The sequence below is a fragment of the Saimiri boliviensis genome, chromosome X (genome assembly GCF_048565385.1).
Source record: "Saimiri boliviensis isolate mSaiBol1 chromosome X, mSaiBol1.pri, whole genome shotgun sequence".
Classification (NCBI taxonomy): Eukaryota; Metazoa; Chordata; class Mammalia; order Primates; family Cebidae; genus Saimiri; species Saimiri boliviensis.
In genome coordinates this window covers 13,838,146-13,859,924 of record NC_133470.1, presented here as the reverse complement: position 1 = coordinate 13,859,924, position 21,779 = coordinate 13,838,146, and the positions used below count along the sequence as shown (strand labels likewise).

General features: G+C 38.8%; 1 protein-coding gene across 6 annotated transcripts in view; it reads right to left on the bottom strand.

Moving 5' to 3' along the window:
• The window catches only part of REPS2 (RALBP1 associated Eps domain containing 2), a 219,914-nt gene that overhangs the window by 77,176 nt on the left and 120,959 nt on the right, over window positions 1-21,779 (bottom strand). For 3 of the 6 annotated variants that reach the window (XM_003924137.4, XM_010334898.3, XM_074391626.1), the window contains exons 9-13: window positions 18,787-18,881; window positions 13,435-13,504; window positions 11,914-11,967; window positions 7,683-7,728; window positions 4,453-4,589 (exon numbers count right to left, since the gene is read on the bottom strand). In XM_003924137.4, coding sequence (XP_003924186.2) covers window positions 4,453-4,589; window positions 7,683-7,728; window positions 11,914-11,967; window positions 13,435-13,504; window positions 18,787-18,881 — 402 coding nt within the window. The remainder of the gene's footprint in view (window positions 1-4,452; window positions 4,590-7,682; window positions 7,729-11,913; window positions 11,968-13,434; window positions 13,505-18,786; window positions 18,882-21,779) is intronic. The other 3 variants (XM_039475603.2, XM_010334899.3, XM_039475602.2) reach the window with 2 other exon arrangements.

Genomic DNA, 21,779 nt, shown 5'->3' with positions numbered 1-21,779 from the left:
AGGTTTTAGATACTTGCATTATCACTGACTTAAGACTTTCTTGCACATTTTTACTATCTGTTAAACACAGTAGCTGCGTGGGACTGTAAGGGGATGGCTCCAAGAACTGGGTCAGCTATAACAAACGGTGATCTCCCTATTACACGCAGTGATCATAGTGTATCCACTTCTCCTTATGAAAACACATGCCTCAGGTTTGATGCCAGTACCTAGAGCCCCAGGATCATCTAGGCTACTATAAATCACACATTCACACTCTCTTTACAGATCCTAAAGCTGAAGGCAACTATTCTCTATTTCCAAAGTTGGTCTTGTTCATTTTTATAGATTTACATTCTAAATCAGCCCTTTGTTCTCTTTCCACATATCATGTTACCTATTTTCATAAATGTAAAGGCATTAATGCCACCTACTTCTAAGCTATTCCTTTAAATGCTACTTGAATCATACAACAAGAGTCTGTGGATTTTCCTTCCTTTGGTTCTACAATTTTTTATTCTATTTACTGCTTCTTCCTTTGAATAAACATCATCACCCCTATATAACAACCATCCCATCTTTCTCTTCATTTTTCTCTTTTATTTTTCTTTCCATCTTCTCTCCATCCTATTTCCTTTCCACACCATCACTCCACTTTGAACCACTCTGTCTCAGCACCTTAGCTTTAATCACACTGCTTTTCATAATCCTGTGAGTCCCATCTTATTAAACAAGGGCCTCATTTCATCTTTCCCTTTCAACTCAAGTCCATATCTTGCTTCATCTCACATTATTTTCCCCTCTTTTCTTTACCTTTCCTTATTCTTCTATTGCCATAAACGGGGTGCCCCAGGCAGTCTGTCTTTAGTGATAAAGTTGGCAGAAGGAGGGGACATGGAGGCGGGTGGCTGGAGGGACAAGGACCAGCAGAGCAGCAGGTGAGGTAGGCTTCCCTGTGGCCACCCTCACTTTCCCAAGTGCCTGACAGAAGGGTGGTCCAGAACTTCTTAGGGAAAATGAAGAAGAAACAAGTGGTCCCCATGGCTAGGCAAAGAGAGATGTAGCAGCAAAAGCTGGCCAAGCCTTCTGAGCAGGCAAATCATAAGAGAAGAAATATTCATGGCCAATAACAATACAAAAAGATGCTCAGCCTCACTAGGAATTAGGGACATAAAACTGTTTGCCTATTATATAGGTAATGATTAAAAAGACAAACATTAACCGGTGTTGGTGAGATTGTGAGGAAACACTTTCAGACAGTGTTAATGATGGAGTAAGTTGACAGGTTTTCCACCTCATGCTTTGGCAATATACAGCTACACTTTAAATATCTACAACCTTTGACCCTGCAACTCCAACCAACAGGATTTAACCTAAGAAAATAATTAGATGATGAAACAAAGGTATGGACATGAAATCATTAATAACCTCTCCCTTGTTTATATCATAAGAGCAAGTTGGTGGTATGGGGGAGCTTGGCAAGAGGAGGCTGAGGGGAGGCTCATGCCTGTGGAGGAGTGAGGGGGGAGAAGGACAAAAAGAGAAACAGAGGGTGGGAAAGGAGATAGAAGAAGGGGCATAAAGAGGACACAGGGCACAGGGTGGAGAGAGGGAGAGGTTTGTTTGCAAAGGTGAGAAAGGAACAGGTCATGGGGTAGTAGGTGAGCTTGAGAGGAAAGTATGGGGAAGAGAAAAGGCAGAGAGGAGGAGAGAAAGATCTCTCTATCAAAACACAGTCAACTATGGTATATCCATATCATGCAGACCTTAAAGGGAATGGTGCAATCCTCTATATGAAATAGAAAGATGGTTAATTGGAAAGATCAACACACAGGACAGCAAGCCTAGTGTGATCCCATTTATCTGAAGTGATACATAAAGATAAGTGCAGCAAAGGGATGGCTACATGTATGCATGATGCTCAGTGAGTTGACTCTTCCGGTAGGTTTAGGCTCTATTTCATGAATTTCTATTTTGTCAGCATTTCAATAATTAATTTCTAGCAATATGCAATACATTAAAATTCTATATAATTTAGACAGACCCTTATATTTTCCTGTGAAAATTAACCAACATGAACATAAATGAAGTAGATGTAATTATACCACCGGCTTTTCATACTGCAGAAATGTTCTATTCTTCATGTAATAAACTTAAACTGCTCGTTAAAATTTCATTTGTATAATTTTGTACTGAAAAGACAATGGAATTAGGCTGCTGTACACAGACATCACCTACCTAGCTATTCTTTGCCTACAAGGGACCTCATCAGGGCATTATCAAACCAAATACTTTTCATCTTGAAGTCACATTGACACGGAGATATTAAAGAAAGCTGTCTTAATTCAGGTTTCCCCTAAAGAAGCCCCTCATATAGGGTCTTTGGAACAGGTATATGATTCAAGTGAGGGGAAAGTGAGATGGGGCAGGAGGGAGGCAAGACAAGAAAAAGTACATTAATGAATGGGGTTAATACAGCAGGTAACTGGGGTTCAGTTCTTTCGCAGGCCTTCCAAGAAACTGGGTAGGAAGAATCACAGAATTGTCCACTAGGTGTCAAGGAAGTTGGGGTGTTATCCTCATTGGTGGAGCCTTGCCATTTCAGGCATTAAATTCTTGATCCTTCAGGCCACGGGAATTTCGGCCTTAGATGCTCACTAAGGCCTGTGGGCCAAATACAGTACTACAGGTTGAGGATCCCTAATCCCAAAAATCCAAAATCCCAAATGCTCTAAAATACTAAACTTTTTTAGTGATAACATGACACTCAAAGGAAATGCTCATTGAAGCATTTCAGGTTTTTTTATTATCTGCCCAACTGATAAGCATATAATGCAAATATTCCAAAATCCAAAAAATAGCCAAAGCCTGAAACACTTCTGATCCCAAGCATTTTGAATAAGCAATGCTCAACCTCTATTTGGATTATATTTATTATCTCACCAAAACCTTAAAACTCTATGGAGTATTGGCTCTACTGTACAGATTAGGAATCTGAGATGCACAAGCATTAAACCACTTGCTGAAAATCAAACAGTGAATATGCAGCTGAGCTGAGCTCCACATCTAGTTCTGTCTCATCCACTATGTGATGCAACGTGATAAAGCATGTCAATTCTCCAGTACAGCTGGCATCTCCTTACTGGGTCACACAACCTGAAAGAGACGTGTGAACATTTCCAGCCTCCCTCCTTGCAAGGGAAAGGTAGTGAGATAGCTGCCCAGATTGTTTTAATCCTCTTGCATCCATAAGACAATCTTCGAGTTCATAATCCCCCAGCCATGTGAAATTTTTATAGCATCATCACCTATGGTTACTCCTACCCTAAATACCAGTCACTATGAAATTTATGTCAGAATTCAGATCAAAGTATGAGAGGAAATTCAAGGCAAATTTTTGTCTGATGAACTCATGGCAGAGAATTATATTTGATAGAGAGTTCCAGATTCTAGTATATTAAAAAACAATCTATAACTTTATTGTGAGGAGAGTACTTTATTAGAACAAATAAAACATGCTGAGCTCTACCCAGACACACAGGTCACGCTAATGTGTGAGCCAAGGAAAGTCTTTTCTTGCTTTAGTAGAAAAGATAATAATTTGCAAATCACTAGCATCTGAGGCTGGCCTGATTTAAAATGCACACAGACAGAGAAAAAGTTCCAGGAAATCATTGTATTTATAGCTTGCCTGCATGAGTCAGTGGAAAGGCCCTGGCTGCTCCCAAAATAACACTTGGGACAGCACTGTATCCTATCACCTTCACTAAAGCAAAGGCATGTCTCATCTTCTATTCCTTAGGTTCCCTAGGAGTTTATCTCCTACTACACAGGAAACCAGGGGAGCAGACAGGGCCCCTCTGTCCTCCCCCCACCTACAGCCCAGCTACACAGCTGCTGGCTCAAGAGCATCCCATCACCAGAAGCCCAGAGCAGCCTACCTGAAGGGGCCCTGGCCCTAGGACCCTCCACCAACTACCCAACCATCAGTCAGAATCAGAGTCCCTTCAGCATTAAATCTTACAGGACACAAGATCTTCTCCACAGGTGTAAAGTGCAGGAGAAGGCTCTGGCTAGGCCTCAGTCTCCAAGATCTTTCATAGAAGAATGACTCAAGCATCTGAGGAAATGACAGCAATCTATCTTGTTTAGAAATTACCAGTGATGCAGAGAATAAGACCCCAGCCACACACTCAGCAGACTGCATGGGGGTGAAGCGTTTTTATCCTCTTGGTAGAGAAATTCCCAGTTCTTGATCCATAACAAGTGTGGGCAAGGCTCCAGACACATGAGCTATATATGCGTCTAGAATTGCTTTCCCTCCCAAGAACACCATAGCCACATGAAGACCTTCATGGAATGTGAAACTGCCAGGTCAGCCCTTTCTCCAGACTCACAGAGGTCTCTCTGGCAGACACTCATCCACTGGCTCCAACAGGAAATGGAAGGGGTCAAGGGCAAAGGGCACTTCACCTGGCACACTGGGCTGGAAGACTTTATTCAGATCCAAGGAGGAGGCTCTGGAATGGGTTTTCTGTGGCCGAGGTGGCGGGGTGGGAGGGTCCTCGCCCCTTTTCATGGCCTCTTCTATGGAGGTGCTAGAGTAAGATCTGTAGCAAAATAAGGGAAGGTCAGAAGGGAAATAGCAAAGCTTTACTCTCTGAAGTTGGGTTGAAATGGAAAATACCTGCAAAGTCAAAGTGACTAAAAAGAACCGATGAGCTACCAAAGCAGCCACAAGTTCTATTATCCATTGAATGCCACTATGCACAATAATTGTCCAAATCCAACCATGAATTGGGATCTTTTTTAATCTCATTGTTTTTATTATACCTTAGACCTAAATCGACCCTCCCACCCAAAAAACCTTGTACAAATTCAAATCTGTTTCTATTGGAATTGTTAATAACATGGAGCCTCTCAGACATTTCCACGTTCTAACAGAAGGGCTTCATGCTATAAACTGATTGGAGAACTTTTCTCCTGTTCACTTGCAAATGTGATGACAGGCCAATGTGGAATTGGGACAGATAAGCTGAGGGTAAGAATCCAATGTTCAAGGGAGTATGCCATAAATGAAGCTAGGAAAGGAAAACCCACTCAATCAGATTGAGGGGTCTAGCCTGTCTTGCCCTGAGAAAGCAAAAGCCTCATTTTAAGCTTCTTCCTCAATCTATAGCAAAGCATAATTAACTGGGCAACTTCTGAGGCTGTAACTCCAGTAATACCATTTTTTAAAAAAAGGAACTAAGTAACCTGCAAAAGGTCAAATAGAAAGTTACACAGCTCAATTCAAACTCTAATCTCTGTTTCTACATTCCATTTTTAAAATGTTCTCATACTGCCTATGAGTCCAGGGGGGAATACTTTGGTGGTAGCAACTAGAATATTTATTGGAGATCTACTTACTTTCCAAATTCAATTCAAATCCATACACTGTTCTATTGCCTGGGAATAGGTTTAAGGACAGGATCCCAATATGATGATCAAGAAGGGGCCCTAAGATGTAGATATAAACATCTATTGTATTTAGCTTCTCAACTAACTTCATGTCAAAGCAGGAAACAACCTTTGAGTCAGAGGTACATCCTAGAGACAAATTAACCTCTGAAAACCGTTCTTTATACTTAGCTATTAGAGAAGGATTTAGGAATTTAGAATCTATCAATTACTATTACACCCCTTCAGTTCTTGACAGAGCTGTTCTTGACATCATGAGTTTTTATTTTCCTGAATAAGTTTCTCAAGGTTTCTTTGCGGTAACTGAGGGTTTTGTCTGTCTTAGAAGGTTGCAACTTTAATAAAGCCACCATAATGGCATGTGATGTGCTCTGGGGTGGTCCCTGTAACATAACTGGCAAGACAGGCAAGGCAAAGTCAGGCAGAAACTAGCATGGAGGAACGCTCTGACACTTTAAACAAGAATCAAAGGGAACTGATACAGATGGACAAGGTTCTTAAATAGAAACATTCACTTTAAAAAGACAATTAGAGACACTAGCTAGAAATAAAAAGAACCTTCTATGCCACATATAGCTGTAGTGACATCTTTCATTCAAAAAAGAATAATGTGTGTATAAATAATGTGTTTGCATGCACATAGTTAAGCACACAATCCCACAGCGCATATTCCTCATTTTCATTTTATTTTCATATATAACCTGTATGTTTATATCTTCATATGGAAAGTTACTGAATATAAAAAAGTGAGATTGTATAATCATGACTGCTGCAACCAATTAAAACGTAAATGTGCAAGGAGTTAACAAAATGATGAATGCAGTGGTGTTAGAATGGTGATTTTCTCTCTTTCCCTTATATTTCTATAAAAATTTATTAATTCAAAAAGGCAGATAAAAATAATTCAATTCTCTTGATTTTCCCAGTGGGAAGTACTGAAAATAAAATCATCCAAATTAGACAAAAAGAGCAATCTCTGAAAGGATAATATGTAAAATTTAGCCAGACACATTAATAATAGAATATGTGGCTATGAGATTTTATAATTTCACTGGCTTTCTGGGAGAGAGAAAGTCAGCAGAAGCTAAAACTTTGAAGTTCTATTTATGGTTAACATAGTACACATAGCAGATTTCTGCAATTCAAAGGCATTTCCTACTAGAAAGCATATCCCAAAACTAGTACAGACTAGTTCGTGAAAGATCTATTCATCCTTTAAAAAAGGATGAGTAAATGTGTCGACCACAGAGCAAAAGAATGTCTACACCTTTCCTTCCTACCTAAATGAGTTACTCTACTGTTTTTAAATATTGATAAATATAAAAATATAGATATCTGTATCTTATATAAACAAGGAAACAAAACTCCAATTTGGAAAATGCAGATAGAAAGGGTAACTCTTTGACTTACGAAGAGATGAAATTCCTTAAATATCAGTATTTCAAGCATATAAAATATGATCAGACTAAAAATTTACTTTTTCAGGATTGTGTCTAGTAGGCAAAGGAGGGAAAAATGTCACTAAGAGCCAAAGCAAAACAGAAAATACATGCATGGTATCCTTGGTATCCTTACACTGCAGTTCTACCAGTGAAAACCATTTCCCTTCCTTAATGGATTAATTCTATTAAGTGTCTGTATTTCCCCTCTGCTCCTCCTTTCTGAGTCTCACATCAACCACAGCTCTGCTTTACTGGCTTTCTCTCTTTTACTAGCCTCTTTAAAAAATGTGAAGCCGAGAAGGGGTACTAAGATAGGTTCTAACAGACCATAAGCATTGCTTACCTGAAGCTGCAAGCTTCGCTGAAGTTATCACAAGCATACAAGCATTTTCTTTCCCTACTCTAGATTTTATTACCCAGACTTTTGACTTTTTGGTGTTCACCTTGTCACGATAGCAAATTTTCGTGTTCATTACCTTACCCATATTTTCCCCTTTCCAAATCTACTTTCCCCTATTAGTTATCATCTTGCAACAAGTGGGTTATCTCACACAATCCACTTCACGTCGAGGGGCCATAGGGCATTAGCCACCACCTTCTAGCACTAATGAATACAGAAACCAAGGCTCCCAGCATCACTGCACATTCCCATCAAGCCATGCATAAGTGAAATGCTTCATATTCTAAGCTTTACACCTAAAGGAAGAGGAAATCATGTGTTGGGTTTTTGGTTTGTGGTTTTTCTTTCTAGGCAGGGGCAGGGCACAAAGGGCATTAAAGCAGAAATTAAACAAATACTACCTGGATCTTGGTCTTGCTTTGAGACTGTTGGAATCCTTGGGACTTGCTGAAACAAAGATTATTTGTTGTTTGCTTGGGTTTCATTTCTGCAATTAAACAGGTTTATATGCAGCACCTGGGCTAGTACAGAACATACCAACAGATAAATGTGAGGTAAAAGTGCCCACGTGGAGAACTGGATGGCTCCCACATTTTCATGATTTCCTCATTTTATTTCAAAATCTAAAGGCACAATTAAAAGGAAATAAAAACCAGAATATTTTTCCTTTGGCCAGAGCACTATTTGAGAGGCCATTCTCAAATCCAAGTTGATTAATGAAGACATTCCAGTATAAAAAGACAACCCCTTGAAAGAGTTGTCTTTTTATATAATGATGGATTCACACTTGAGGGTTTCTTGGTCTATCATGATAGCCTAGTAATAGATTTTGAACCAGTCTACCCTGAAGGATAGGAAGAAGCTATCTAGCTACATGTTTGTTTGTTTGTTTTTTTTAAATACACTACCACAGCAGCATGGCCACAGAAAACCAAAGCTCTCACAAGTTAAGTGGAAATGAGTTATACAGCTTCTCCTGTAAGAAAATACCCTTGTGTCCCACATCTCTGTGACTAAATCATACAGAGAATTATGAAACAAAATCACTGAATCTTTTGCCAGTCATATGACTTTTCCTCATTAAATTTAAATTATAAACTAACTTGCTCACTGACAACACCCATAGAGCCTACTTTCCCTTCACAAGTTGTGAGGAGTAATTAGAAACATTTACAAAAACATTGATCCTCTATTTATGCTTTCAATCCTCTATGGAAGACAACTTTAGGAACCAGTAGCTATGCTCAGGTGTTGTAAACATTGCAAATTTTTTATCATAAAATGTCATAAAAAATCATAGAAAGGTGCTAGTAACACAGAACCAGAATGTAATTTCTTTGTTTGCATGAATTCTTCTGAAAAGAAAATGTCTCTGCACAATCTCATCCTCTTTTACATTGCTCCAAAGAGAAAAACCCTCCTTGGTATGAAGCAGCCTGAATTTATGATGATCATTAAAATGCTTGGGTTAGGTAACAGGGCAGAGAGGAGAGGCAAAAATCCTCATAAATGCTAACAAGGCACAAAGTAAACTACTGGTCAGCTGCAGAGAGATGCACTTCTCCCAACCCAAGCATTCTGGCTTGCTGTAGTGAAAACACAGGCATCTGCCAGTTTCAAACAGCTGAAACACTGCCAGGGCACAGGAAAGCCTGGAAAGCCCAAGGAGTTTGAGTCCCCTTTTGCCCATTATTGTGCACTCACACCTAGATATAGTCAGAAAAAGACCTCCCTCCCTCCTATAAACCCAAGTAGCAAAGAAAGCAGCCTTCAGAAGCCTCTCTCCCAGTCCAGGAGGCTGCCTTGGGGCTGGGTGGACAGAGTGGACCAGACTCACCGCAGAGCTGGGGAAGCCCTCTGCGCAGGCTGCCTGCAGCTGGCTCCGTGGCCCTCTTCTCCCTCAGGCCCCACTGCTTTCAAGAAATACGTGGGTAGCAGAGGTCCCGGCCATGATAAAATACTGTTCCCCAAACCAGACCATGGTGACTTTTAATTCCTTTGTCAACTGCCATTATCTTTGTCTGTTTGCTGGTAGGGATGGGTGTGGAAGGAGGGGTGAGCCCTGCTGGTAAGAGATAGACAGAGAGACAGACAGACAGACAGAGAGACAGACAGACAGATGGGGTGAGGGTGTGGATGTGTAGTGGAGAGACAGGACTAGAGACCAGGCCAGGAGTCCTGAGACCAGAGCACTCCTCCTGGCTATGACACTAACTAGTTGTTACTTCCCTGAACCTCAGTCTCCTTACCTAGAAAACAAAAACCATAAAAATGCAGTCTCTTTCTCACAGGAACAAATAAGGTGAAAGTATTTTAAAAATTGAATGTATTTTAGAATTGTAAAATATTACTATTATAGAGTACATAAATAAAGTCTCCTAATTTTTCAAGCCTGGAAATCTGGTTTCTAAATTTATTTTCTTCTAGGATAGCAGAGGAGGGGCAGGTAGGAGCAGGTAACGGAGGGAGAGAACTGCTCTATCCCATTAAAACCATGGGGCCATAGTTGGCAATGGAGCAGCTGCTAGAATCACCAACAGCAGTCTGAAGACAGCACTGTGAGGGTGAACCAGCCAAAAACACCTCAGCATGAGCCAGAGACATCAAGAAAAAGACCACCATTGTGCAGGGTGCTCTGCTGAATTAGGTTGGAATGGGTATTGTTTAAGACATCTCTTAAGACTCCACTAATATAGACACTTCCAGCAATTACAACAAACAGATCACAGCTTCTTATATGGCTGAAAAGAGGGAAGAGGAATGCCAACTTCCTAGAAGACTCAAGGCATGTCATCTTTCCAGGAAATGGCAACGGAAAGAGGAGCAGGCCTAGAGATTAACCCTCCAAAAGGCAGCAACTGAACTGAGGCCCACATGGCATGGACAGCCATCCAGAATTCTAAATCACCATCTTGAAACTATTGTGTCTCCCACTGAGAATCTAAACATTTCCCAGAAAAGGAGGGATTAACTATGTTTAAGATGAGGAACTCTCTCATACCCAGAGAAGGGCAGCAGTGGGAAGAACAAATTGGAAAACACATACCATGCTCCTGGGCACAATGTGAAATAAACTGACATACTTCCTGTGCTGTGGCACACCTGTCAAGTTTTATTTGGTGATACCATGTCCTAGACAATGAAGTAATGTTAAAAATGAGATCTAAAGCTCATGCCCCACAGGACACTTGATCTTGTGTTTAAATTCCTTTAAAAAAAAAAAAAGTAGGAAGAGTTATGATCCTCAAAGGCTATTGGAGAAGCACCAATTTAACACTCCAAATTTAAACAGCTTTTACTAATACTACAACATGAAGTTTACGAAAACTGGAATGTATCCACTTTAGTTCCAGAAATTAGAGCTAGAAGGAACTGACCCCAGGTGTTTGGCCTACATTAACAGAGCATTTTACCCAATGAGGAATAAATTCAAATCTGTTTCATAAGTCAAAATTAAGCTTGGGAATTCCCATCACTCTTGGAGTCATGATTAATATATAACTTTAATTTTCTATTTTGTAGCATCACCTTACAGATGTGGTGGTTCCCAAAATAGGCTATGTACCAGAACAAACTGGGAAGCTAAGTAAAAATACAGATTCTCAGGCCTCCATAATTGAAATCCATCATCCACATTCATTCATATTTATTCTCATTCTCATATTCTCATTCATTCTCTCTCTCTCTCTCTCTCCCTCCCTCCCTCCCTCCCTCCCCTTCCCTCCACCATCTTTTCCCCCCATTCCCCCAACTCCTTCCTCTCCCTCAACCCATCTCTCTTTGAAACTCTGAAAGAACTTGACATTTGGGAAATATTTTACCACAGCATAAGCCTCAACATTATATTGATTCCTCTGCTCCAACGTTCAACAAATAAGCCCAGGATGATAGCTAGCTTATCACAACAAACATGATTGACTTATTTAAAACATGCAAGAAAGGTAACAGCAAAAGAGAAATCAACAACTTCTTTCATGTCCTTATAACTAGAGCTCCAAATAGTAATGTCTTCTGTAGCCACTTTGTTTTTAACCAGGTTCAACTTGGTTCAATGACGGCTCTACCAACAGAGAGCTGGGGACACAGGCGCAGCCATTCTCCATGGCTCCAAAGACACAAGTCTGACTCTCCAAAAAACTGGACAATTTTAATTTTGCTCCTTGGAATCTACTCCATATATAAGCACATATAGTTTTGCCTTCCTGGTGGTGAAGCATAATAAAAATATTTGAGACTTCTGCTTTGGAAATGGAAAACACCAACTCTGGGCCTCCAATTGATCTACCCTATAGGCTCCTTACTCTACAAAAACCTAAAATGGCTTATTGAAATCATCTCAACCTCAAGCCTTCTCAATTTTACACTTAGTAACAAGACCCTATATTTACACTGAGTGATCCTTTGTGATCCTTTCAGTGAAACTTAAAAACGTAAAAAGATATCACCCTGTTTTTATATCTGAAAAGAGAGAAAGGGTAAAAAGCCAAAAGGTTTCCTTGTAATAAAATACAAGACAAATAAATAGAAACAGACACACTATCACAGAGGTATCAATCTTCTACTCACTGACTTGCTGTTTTTTTTAATTTTAAAAAATTATATAGAAAGTATACAAAAATGGTTTTCTCCTACCTGGATCCTCAGACACGTCCTTTGGTAAGGCTTCATTGACAGTACTTTTCAAAACTAGCAGTGTTTTGTTTTTAAGGAACAAGAAAGAAAAAAGAGGAAAAAAAACTATAAAATGTTATTTCTGAGGCAAATTACATTAAAACAAAGAATCCCTAGTCATCACTTATAAAAACAGGTCTTACAAACCTCTAAAAGTTGCTATAGCATTTACTAAAACAATAAAGACCTGGAATATGGAAATAGGTTATCCTTCTACAAAGAGCAAAGACGTATTTTTCAACTTTCCAGAGAGAACACCTCTACCAGATAGGAGGAGTACTACCAAGAAGTATTGGGAGTTTTTCCCTCTTTCATTCCTGACACCCAGACCAATGACATGAGAATTCCTGGGAGTAAAATCCGGGCTTCAATATTTTTACAGCTTGCCCAGTTATTCCACTATGCAGTTAGGAGAATGGTCAGAGTACATGCTGCCCAGTTCTACCTGTCTCTCCCAAGCAGGTATTTAAATAGAGAGCATGCAATTACTGTCACTTAATGGAAAACTTATTTTTCATGTTTAGCCCCCATACAATGCCTAATCAATGGCAGGCCTCAACAGTAAAACCTGAAATAGCTTCACTGATTTTTAGTCCCTTCAAATAAGCCTCTCATTTATGAGTAGTAAATCAATATCAAATAACAGGCAGAATACTGGCTTGAGGCTTAGAAAAAAATCTTGGTTCTTGCCCCAAATCTTTTTCTTAATAACTAAGCAAATGATTCATAGTATCTGAATTTCACTTTACTCATCTCTAAATTTTAGGTGATAAAACAGACCAGCTTCCATTTAGTTTTGTAAGGACTGAATAAGACAGTATGTGAGGAAGGACATGGTAGATTATAAAGCACTATACAAAGTATAGCAAGCGGGGGAAGAGGGTCCCTCCCACACTTGTAGATATTCCCAGGCCAACTCATCCCTGGGAGTAGCTCTAACATGGAACATGTGCTGCACTGCTTCTTAGCTGCCCAGTAAGATAGGAAAATTGTTGCTGGGCTTCATGTCACACTCCCACAGTCACAAAACCAAGAAACAGATAAATGCTACGGACAGAAGATAACTGTCCGTAAGATACTTCTGTCCAGAAGATAATTTCCTGATGGATTAGAGCTGTGTGCAAATGTGCATTTACACTGATGTCTGGGATCACATCTGCAAATACAAGATGTTAAGCTCTCAATTCGTTCAGTTTCTAGTTATTTCCTAATTGCTACGATCAGATTCCAGTGTAAGGTGTTAGAGTAGCCTGAGGGCCAGCAATGACTAAGGGGCCAATGAGTTGGAAGACTCTGGACACTCAAGCTCTTGCTACCACTTTGTGAACTATTGTTTTATGATTTGAGCTACTTAATCTATCCAAATGTGTTTACATGCTGAGAACCATCCTCATATGCTCTAGAAGCCACCATTCCAAGAGGAGTAGATAAGAAAACAGAGGTAGAACACTGATTAAGGAAGAAAACTCATTATTTTACTACCTTGTTTGTCATCACCAGTCGCATCTTGGGTAGGTACAGGAAGGTCAGCCGTGTCTTTAACAGACGTCTTCTTTGAAAAAGAAAAGTAAATGAATTAAACTGGTTGGAATGGAAATTAAGTGATATGCACATATGATGAAAATGGCTTAAAAGCTAGTATTTCTTGCCAACATTCCTGTCTGCAGTAAACCCTGTCATTTAATACTATCTTATTTTTTTAGGTTCCTAGTGAGAAATATGTTAATGTGTATTGAAATTTTACACACACAGGAGAAAAAAATGGTTCAGATTAAGGCACATGTATTGAATCTGAATTCAGACTGGGATTCAGCCAGAGAACTGCATAGCAACTCTTGTCCATTTGGCAAAGAACAAACCTGTCCTTTATGTATTTTTTTTTTTTTTACAAACACAAAGAAGTTCTGACAAGTGGCCCCACAATGTGGGTGTTTGCCAAGATCTGTCATGCAGATGGTGTCTAAACCTGAACACAACAGCGTTCTTGTTGTGAGATAAAAGAATTTTATTTATGAACAGATTAAAATTTTCTCCTAATGCAAATAGAGGAAGTCCTCACTTATACTAATATGAATACCCAAATATATCAAGTATGAGTTTTTTAAACTGTTTAAAATCTACTTACCATAGATTTATTTCTTATAAATTCTCAATTTAACACACATTCTAGCTATAGTTAATAACAACGTATGGTATACTTGAAAACTGCTAACAGAGTTGACCTTAAATGTTCTCACCACATCAAAAAAGGTAACTATGTAAGATGACAGATATGTTAATTAGCTTGATTGCGGTAATCATTTCACAATATATACATAGATCAAAACATTGTGAATATATATTTTTTGTCAATTATACGTCAAAGCTGGAAAAGAATACGCACTCTAAGGCCTATGACAAGATTCAGTTAAAGAATAATATATATTCATGTTTGCTTTATTTATATACGACAACTCTGGAAAGATATGTAAAAATTGAAAGGTGACTTGGTAGATGAAGGAAAGGGATGGGAGGAGGACTTGTCATCCTATGCTTTTTGATATTGTTTATATTTAAAACACAGTCATAAATCAAATAAAGGTAAATTTTAACATTTATCTTGAAGGAAGGAGAGTAGTCATCTAGTGTTCCAAAAAGTTAATTGGCTTACCTCTCAGAACCTAAACAACCCCAGAGAGATAAGCAATACTTTTGTTTTCAAACTGTTCCGAAAAAAGAGACTGAAGTATTACTTAGTAGGAAACTGGTCTATGATTTAACAGTCTTCACTTAGGTAATTCTTGGCATTAAAAGGAAGTGTCCAGATATAATTTCCTATTCGAAGTCCATCTCCAAAAGAACAGACAATGTATCATAACAATGCATTTCTTTCACTGCCTTCTTCCCCCTGCATTATAAATCAGACCCCTTGGGAGAATAACATAATTTAGGAGCAGGCAATGTAGATAAAAAGAAATCTCAAAAAACTGTTGAAAGAAATTAAATATCTAAATACATGGAAAGACATCTCACGTGCATGAGTTAGAAAACTTAGTATTGGTAAGACGGCCACACTCTCCAATCTACCGGTAGAAAGAACAATCAGTAATAGTTTAGAAGAACATGAAATATTCTTCTGTATACATATTATGACAGAAAAAAGAACACTTAAGAGAATAGGATAAAATGCTAAGAACTAGTAAATCTGAAAAACAGCAAAAAAAAGAAATATTGAATCATTAATTATTACAATCTGACCTATACTTCTACAAATTCAATGAAATATTTCATTGTCAGAATTTGGCAAGCTTGTCCTAAATTTCAAATAGAAATGCAAAAAAGTCAGAATAGCAAAATATTCTTGAAAAAGAAGAACAACATTAAATGATTCACAATTCCTGATTTCAAAAATTACTACAAATCTAAAATTATCAAGACACCAGTAATAGTGAAACAGAGAGTTAAATTATGAGTGAACTCCCATTCACAATTGCTACAAAGAGAATAAAATAGCTAGGAATACAAGTAGCAAGGGATATGAAGGACCTCTTCAAGGAGAACTACAAACCACTGCTCAAGGAAATAAGAGAGGACACAGATGGAAAAACATTCCATGCTCATGGTTAGGAAAAATCAGTATCATAAAAATGGCTATACTGTCCAAAGTAATTTATAGATTCAATGCTATCCCCAACAAGCTACCACTGACTTTCTTCACAGAATTGGGGGAAAAAAAAAAAAAAAAAACCTTAAATTTCATATGGAACCTAAAAAGAGCCAGCATAGCCAAGACAATCCTAAGCAAAAAAAAAGTAATTCAATTTCAAAATGGATAAAGGGCTTAGATACTTCACCATAGAAGATACACAAATGGCTAATAAGTACACAAAAAGATGCTCAACATCATTAGTCATTAGGAAACTCAAATCAAAACCACAATGAGATATCACTTCATTCCACTAGGGTGTCTAAAATCAAAAAGGCAGACAATAAGTGTTAACAAGGACATGGGAAAACTGGAACCCTCATACACTGCTGGTGTCAATGTGAAATAGTGTAGTTGCTTTGGAAAGCAGTCTGATAGTTCCTCAAAAAGTTAAATTAAGTTATGATACAATCCAACAACTCCATTCCTAGGTATACAGTCAAGAGAACCAAAAATACACATCCACACAAAAACTTGTACATCTATGTTCATAGCAGCATTATTTACAATAGCCAAAAGTGGAAGCAATGCAAATGTCCATCAACTGATGAATGGACAAACAAAATGTAGCATACCCATACAATGGAACATTATTCAGCATTAAAAAGGAATAAAGCACTGATACATGTTATGATCTGAGTGAACCTTGAAAACATTATACTAAGTGAAAGAAGACAGTCACAAAACACTACCTACTATATGCTTCCATTTATATGAAATGTCCAGAATAGGCAAATCCAGAGACAGAAAATAGATTAGTGATTATCAGAGGCTGGTAGAGACAGGAAAATAGGAAGTGACTGCTCATGAGTATTGGGTTTCTCTTTGGGTAGATGATGTTCTAAAATTAAACTACAGTGATGGCTGAACAACTATTAATATAGTAAAAATCACTGAACTGTATACTTTAAATTAGTATGGTATGTAAAGTCTACATCAATAAAGCTGTTTCGAAAAAGAAAGAAATCCAGTAATCTAAGAGACACTCATAAAGAGGAATATACCTGAAATTATCATCTGTAATTCTTAATGGAAATAAGCACATGGTTATAGCTCTGCTGTCTTTAGTAAAAGATGTATCACTATGCCAATTTCTCATGACCTGAGACCTAAATCAGCAGCAGCTTTTTCAGAACACAAGCACCTATACTGGAGTCATTGATCACAGGGCTGGTTCCAAAATCTAGTTCAACTCCACACATTCATGATAGATGAAAAGACCGGTAGAAAGAACAATCAGTAATAGTTTAGAAGAACATGAAATATTCTTCTGTATACATATTATGACAGAAAAAAGAACACTTAAGAGAATAGGATAAAATGCTAAGAACTAGTAAATCTGAAAAACAAGCAAAAAAAAAAAATATTGAATCATTAATTATTACAATCTGACCTATACTTCTCAAATGGACAAACCATCAATTAACCCTATTACTTTGTCCTTGAATTCTGTTTACTGTATTCATTGTCTAAAACTATACCATCCTCAAAAATAACAATCTGGTTGGAAAAGAGGGACTTTGTATTGTTGTTTTGCTTTCTCTTTGGATAGGGCGGGAAAAAAAAAAAAAAAAAAGACTAGATAGTTTTTAATCTCCCCTACCCAAGGAGACCACTTAAAGTATACAAAAGTATATGAAACTAGCTGCATATAATGTCCACAAAGGTGAATATATGTAACGTCATCCAGGATGAGAGAGAGAGAGAGAGAGTGTGTGTGAGTGTGTGTGCATGTGTGTATATGTGTGTGTGACAGATTTTATGGCCATTCTAAGGAAGATCAACTTATAACCTCATCATTTTATGTAAGCAGAGGAGCCATCACATACACTCACATACACGCACGCACACACACACACACACACACACACACACACACAGAGTCAGAGAGCTATAGCGATATCCATCCTCACTTGATAAAGCTCTTCAAACTCTGCTAGAATCACCAAAGTTAACTGAGGGCCATGAAAAATGGCAAACTATTTTGTCTGTCTCTTTGTCATATTTATTCTGCAGAAAAAATGTTAAGCAAAATTCTTCAAATGCACATTTGTCATTCCTCCTGAAATGGCTTTTCTTTATATCTTTTTCCCATGAGTAGAAATCTGAGGAAACTACCAGGAAGGCTACAACTCAAAGAAAGAGGAGCAAAGTGTCAAGGAGAGATGTTAGAGGGGCACTGGAGAGGCAGGCTTGACTGGCTCACAGAGGAGCAGAAGGTGCCATCCATAACACATGCTACAGGCATGAGGGACTCATGTAAGAGGATAAATCATCATGCACAGTCACAAGAAATTAAAGAAATGTCCCTGTTCCCTGCCTTTGACTTCTATCATCTTACAGTGGTTTCAACTTGGGTCAGAGGACTCTAATAGGAGTCTGCGAGTAAAGCTCCATTCATTAAACATTTCCATGTCTTTTAAGGAAGGGAACAGCAGGTATCCTAAGTTGTCATCATAGTAATCATAATGGTGATGATGATGACCATAACAGTGGTGATGACAACGACAGTGGTGATGACAACAATAACTATAACAACTCCTATTTATTGATCCATAGCTAAGGCTCCCTGAGCACTTGGCTAAGCTCTCCCATCCATGGCCCAGCACTGGGGGAATTCTCCCGAGTTCCTTTTGGGGATCATCCAAATCAGTCCTCATTTGGTCCAAAAGCTAAAAACGCTGAGGGAGCTCCAAATGTGATTTGGGGCCCTCATATAAAGTTCTCAAACCTCCTCTCAAAACAGTTCTGGTTCAGTATAACGTATTAATGCCCAGCTGATAAAAAATACAATTAAAATATTTACTAGGGAATTAAAGCTTGGTTAAAGTAAATAACTTGGCTCGAATTTTCTGGCTTAGTTTGGCTATACCTACATGTTACCTCTAGGAGGTCTAGAGATTATGTTACTTACTTTACCATATCCAGTTTCAGGGAGAAAAGGGAAAAAAATTATAGATACATCTGGTGTCTAGATCTAAAAGGCTCAGCATCAAAGTATTAATAATTTCCAAGTATAAAGAGAAAATGTTATAAAAGTTCATTTTCAAACAAAAGAAAAGTTCCTTTTCCAGAGTTCGTAAAGAACATAGGCTAATGGATTTAACTCCACACACATCCTTATTTATTCGCATATGAAGATCTTTCACCTCCATCCGATTCAAGTCACGAGGTTGTTGATTTGCCGGCAATGACTCAGAATAAGAATCAAATAACTGACAGTCCCACTTGGGCTTAGGAAAAGCTAGGAAAAAACAAAAAGAATATATAAGAACATTTCCTATAGCCATAGTAATCAGTGTTTCCCACTGGCTTTTCTGTGCTCATTAAATATAAGAACAAAATCAGCTAGCTTCGATAGACCACTTATGGCATTCATCACGCTGAGTTATTTTAAGTTCTTTACATGGATAACCCCAGTACTTCTATTATCCCCATTCCACATGTGATGAAACTGAGAACAGGGAAGTTAAGCAACTTACTCAAGGTCATACAGCTGATAAATGGAAGAGCAGGGACTTGAACTCCCAGTAGTCTGGCTGAAGGATATGTGCTCTGAACATTTCATGTTATAGCATAGTAATTTTCCACATTAACCATCACTATCACAAATGTAAGTCTTAACTATGTTACTAGGGTAATTTCTAATATATAGTGACATTAAGGAAATACATCATTTAACTACTGTTGGAAATAGGCAAGATCTTATAATGATGTGTACCCAAGTTAATTTTATGAAATATTTATCTCCTTGGTTGGCAGAAATGATAAAAATAAGAGCATAAATTCTTGCTGATTTACAACAAAGAAAAAAGAATCACATTAAGGGTTGCTTTCAATATGCAACAGTGACGCAGGCTGTTATTTGGGTAGTTGAATGAATTCACATGAGAAAAGATCAGGCTACTTGGTAAGCTAATTACTTCACACCAGAATATGTCTTAGAAGCAGATTCTGCTTCACTAGTTTGTCACAAAGTAATTAGGAAAGAAATATTTCAACAGCTAGAAAATTTGTCAATATTCCAAAGAGGAAAAGCAGACTGTGGCAGATAATAAACAGAAGCTACAAATCAAATTTGTCAAGACAAGCTATTAGGAAATGAAATTGTAATGCAAGGTTTAAAATTTTTGAATCTTACTTTAAATAATAATAATTACTATAATTTTGAATCTAATGTGAAAAGTTGGCATTGGATTGGCATTATTTTTAATTCTTCCCCACCCTCCCACTCTCATCAGGGACTGAAATGCCAATATCCTTCTGCAGTAAAGTACTGGCCATTGGCCAGGCATGGTGGCTCACACCTGTAATGCCAGCACTTTGGGAGGCTGAGGCAGGAGGAGGATTGCTTGAGCCCAGGAGCTTGAGACCAGCCTGGGCAACAGAGTGAGACCCAGTGTCATCTATGTATCTACCTACCTACATACCTACATGTCTATCTAATTTCAAAAAATAAATACATAAAATCAGTAAGTACTGGTCCAAGTATCAGTACCACATGGAGTTGAGTGCAAGCACCTTAATTTTTTCATTTGCTTACTCTGGTTTGAATTTCACTGATACCAGATGGGGCAAACTATGGGCCCTGGTGGTTTTTCTGACCATACCTCATAATCTGTTTCCTTAGCAAAAACTCAGTAAACACCTTTCAAAGCACCATTCCTCAGTCCAGCCCCTAGAGTGGTGTGAACCATTATTAAGATTTCTCTTTCTGATCTACCAATCAGGGCTCTGACTAGAATCATATGACTGATGCTTTATCATGAGTGGTTCCTTCCTGTGAAGAAAGCTAACACTTTCCAAAACTATAAATGTTGTCAATCACCTGCTAAATCTCTCTCCAAGGTGTCCACATCTCTCCATTTCACTGTCACCTCCCCAGTGCAAGTGCCTCACTGCTCCTGACTGGCCAGCTACCACAACTTGGTCTCCCGATTTCTACCCATGCCCCTCAGAATCTGTTCTCTGGACCGTAACCAGCATGATCGTTTCACATAGGAAATCTGATTGTGTCATTTATCTGCCTAAAATAAAGCAACATTATTGCCTGTCATTTGTTCCCCACCTTCCTCCTCAGCCTCATCCCAGCCCCACTACCCCTGGTTCTGTGCACGCCAGACACTGTGGCCTGAAATTCCCACTCCTCCTGTGCTCCGAGCTGCCTCTGAGAGCCTCCTCAGCATACCTGCCGCTCCCCTTTCCCAGAACCCCGCTTCTCCCTTCTTCGCCTATGTAGCCCCTAGCTCAGCCTTCACATCTCAGCCCAAATGTTTAAGGAAATCTTCCCTAAGGTCATGCACCCTCTTGCTGCACCTGTACTTCCCCTTCATAGGATGTATCAACTATACAGGAGTTCTGTCTCATACAGCATTCTGACCACAGAAAATGATGTGCTACCTCTCACACAGTAAGTACTCCATAGATATTTTTAAACAAACTCTATGACAAAAATTTCTATCAGAACCCACCCAATCACCTATCAAAAGGTGGCTTTTTTTTTTTTTTTTTTTTTTTTGAGACAGTCTTGCCCTGTCACCCAGGCGAGAGTGCAATGACATTATCTTGGCTCACTACATCCTCTGCCTCCCAGGTTCAAGCGATTCTCCTGCCTCAGCCTCCTGAGTAGCTGGGGACCACAGGTGCACACCATCATGCCTGGCTAACTTTTGTATTTTTTGCTAGAGACGGGGTTTCACCATGTTACCCAGGCTAGTCTTGAACTCCTGGCCTCCAGTGATCCTCCTGCCTCAGCCTCCCAGAGTGCTGGGATTACAGGTGTGAGCCACCGAAGCTGGTAGAAACTATCAAAAGGTGACTTTTGATGAAACTATCAAAAGGCTAGTGAGTAAGCCACTAAATAATACAACTCTGTCCTTGAAGTTTTACTATTAGGGAAAAGGGACTATTTCTATAATTGCAAGTAAAATGGCATCAGATACAATTCCTGTTCCATTATTTTAGAAAACAGGCCAGGTGGCTCGCGCCTGTAATCCCAGCACTTTGGGAGGCTGAGGTGGGTGGATCACTTGAGGCCAAGAGTTCAAGACCAGCCTGGCCAACATAGTGAAACCCCATCTCTACTAAAAACACAAAAATCAGCCAGGCATGGTGGCAGGTGCCTGTAGTTCCAGCTACTCAA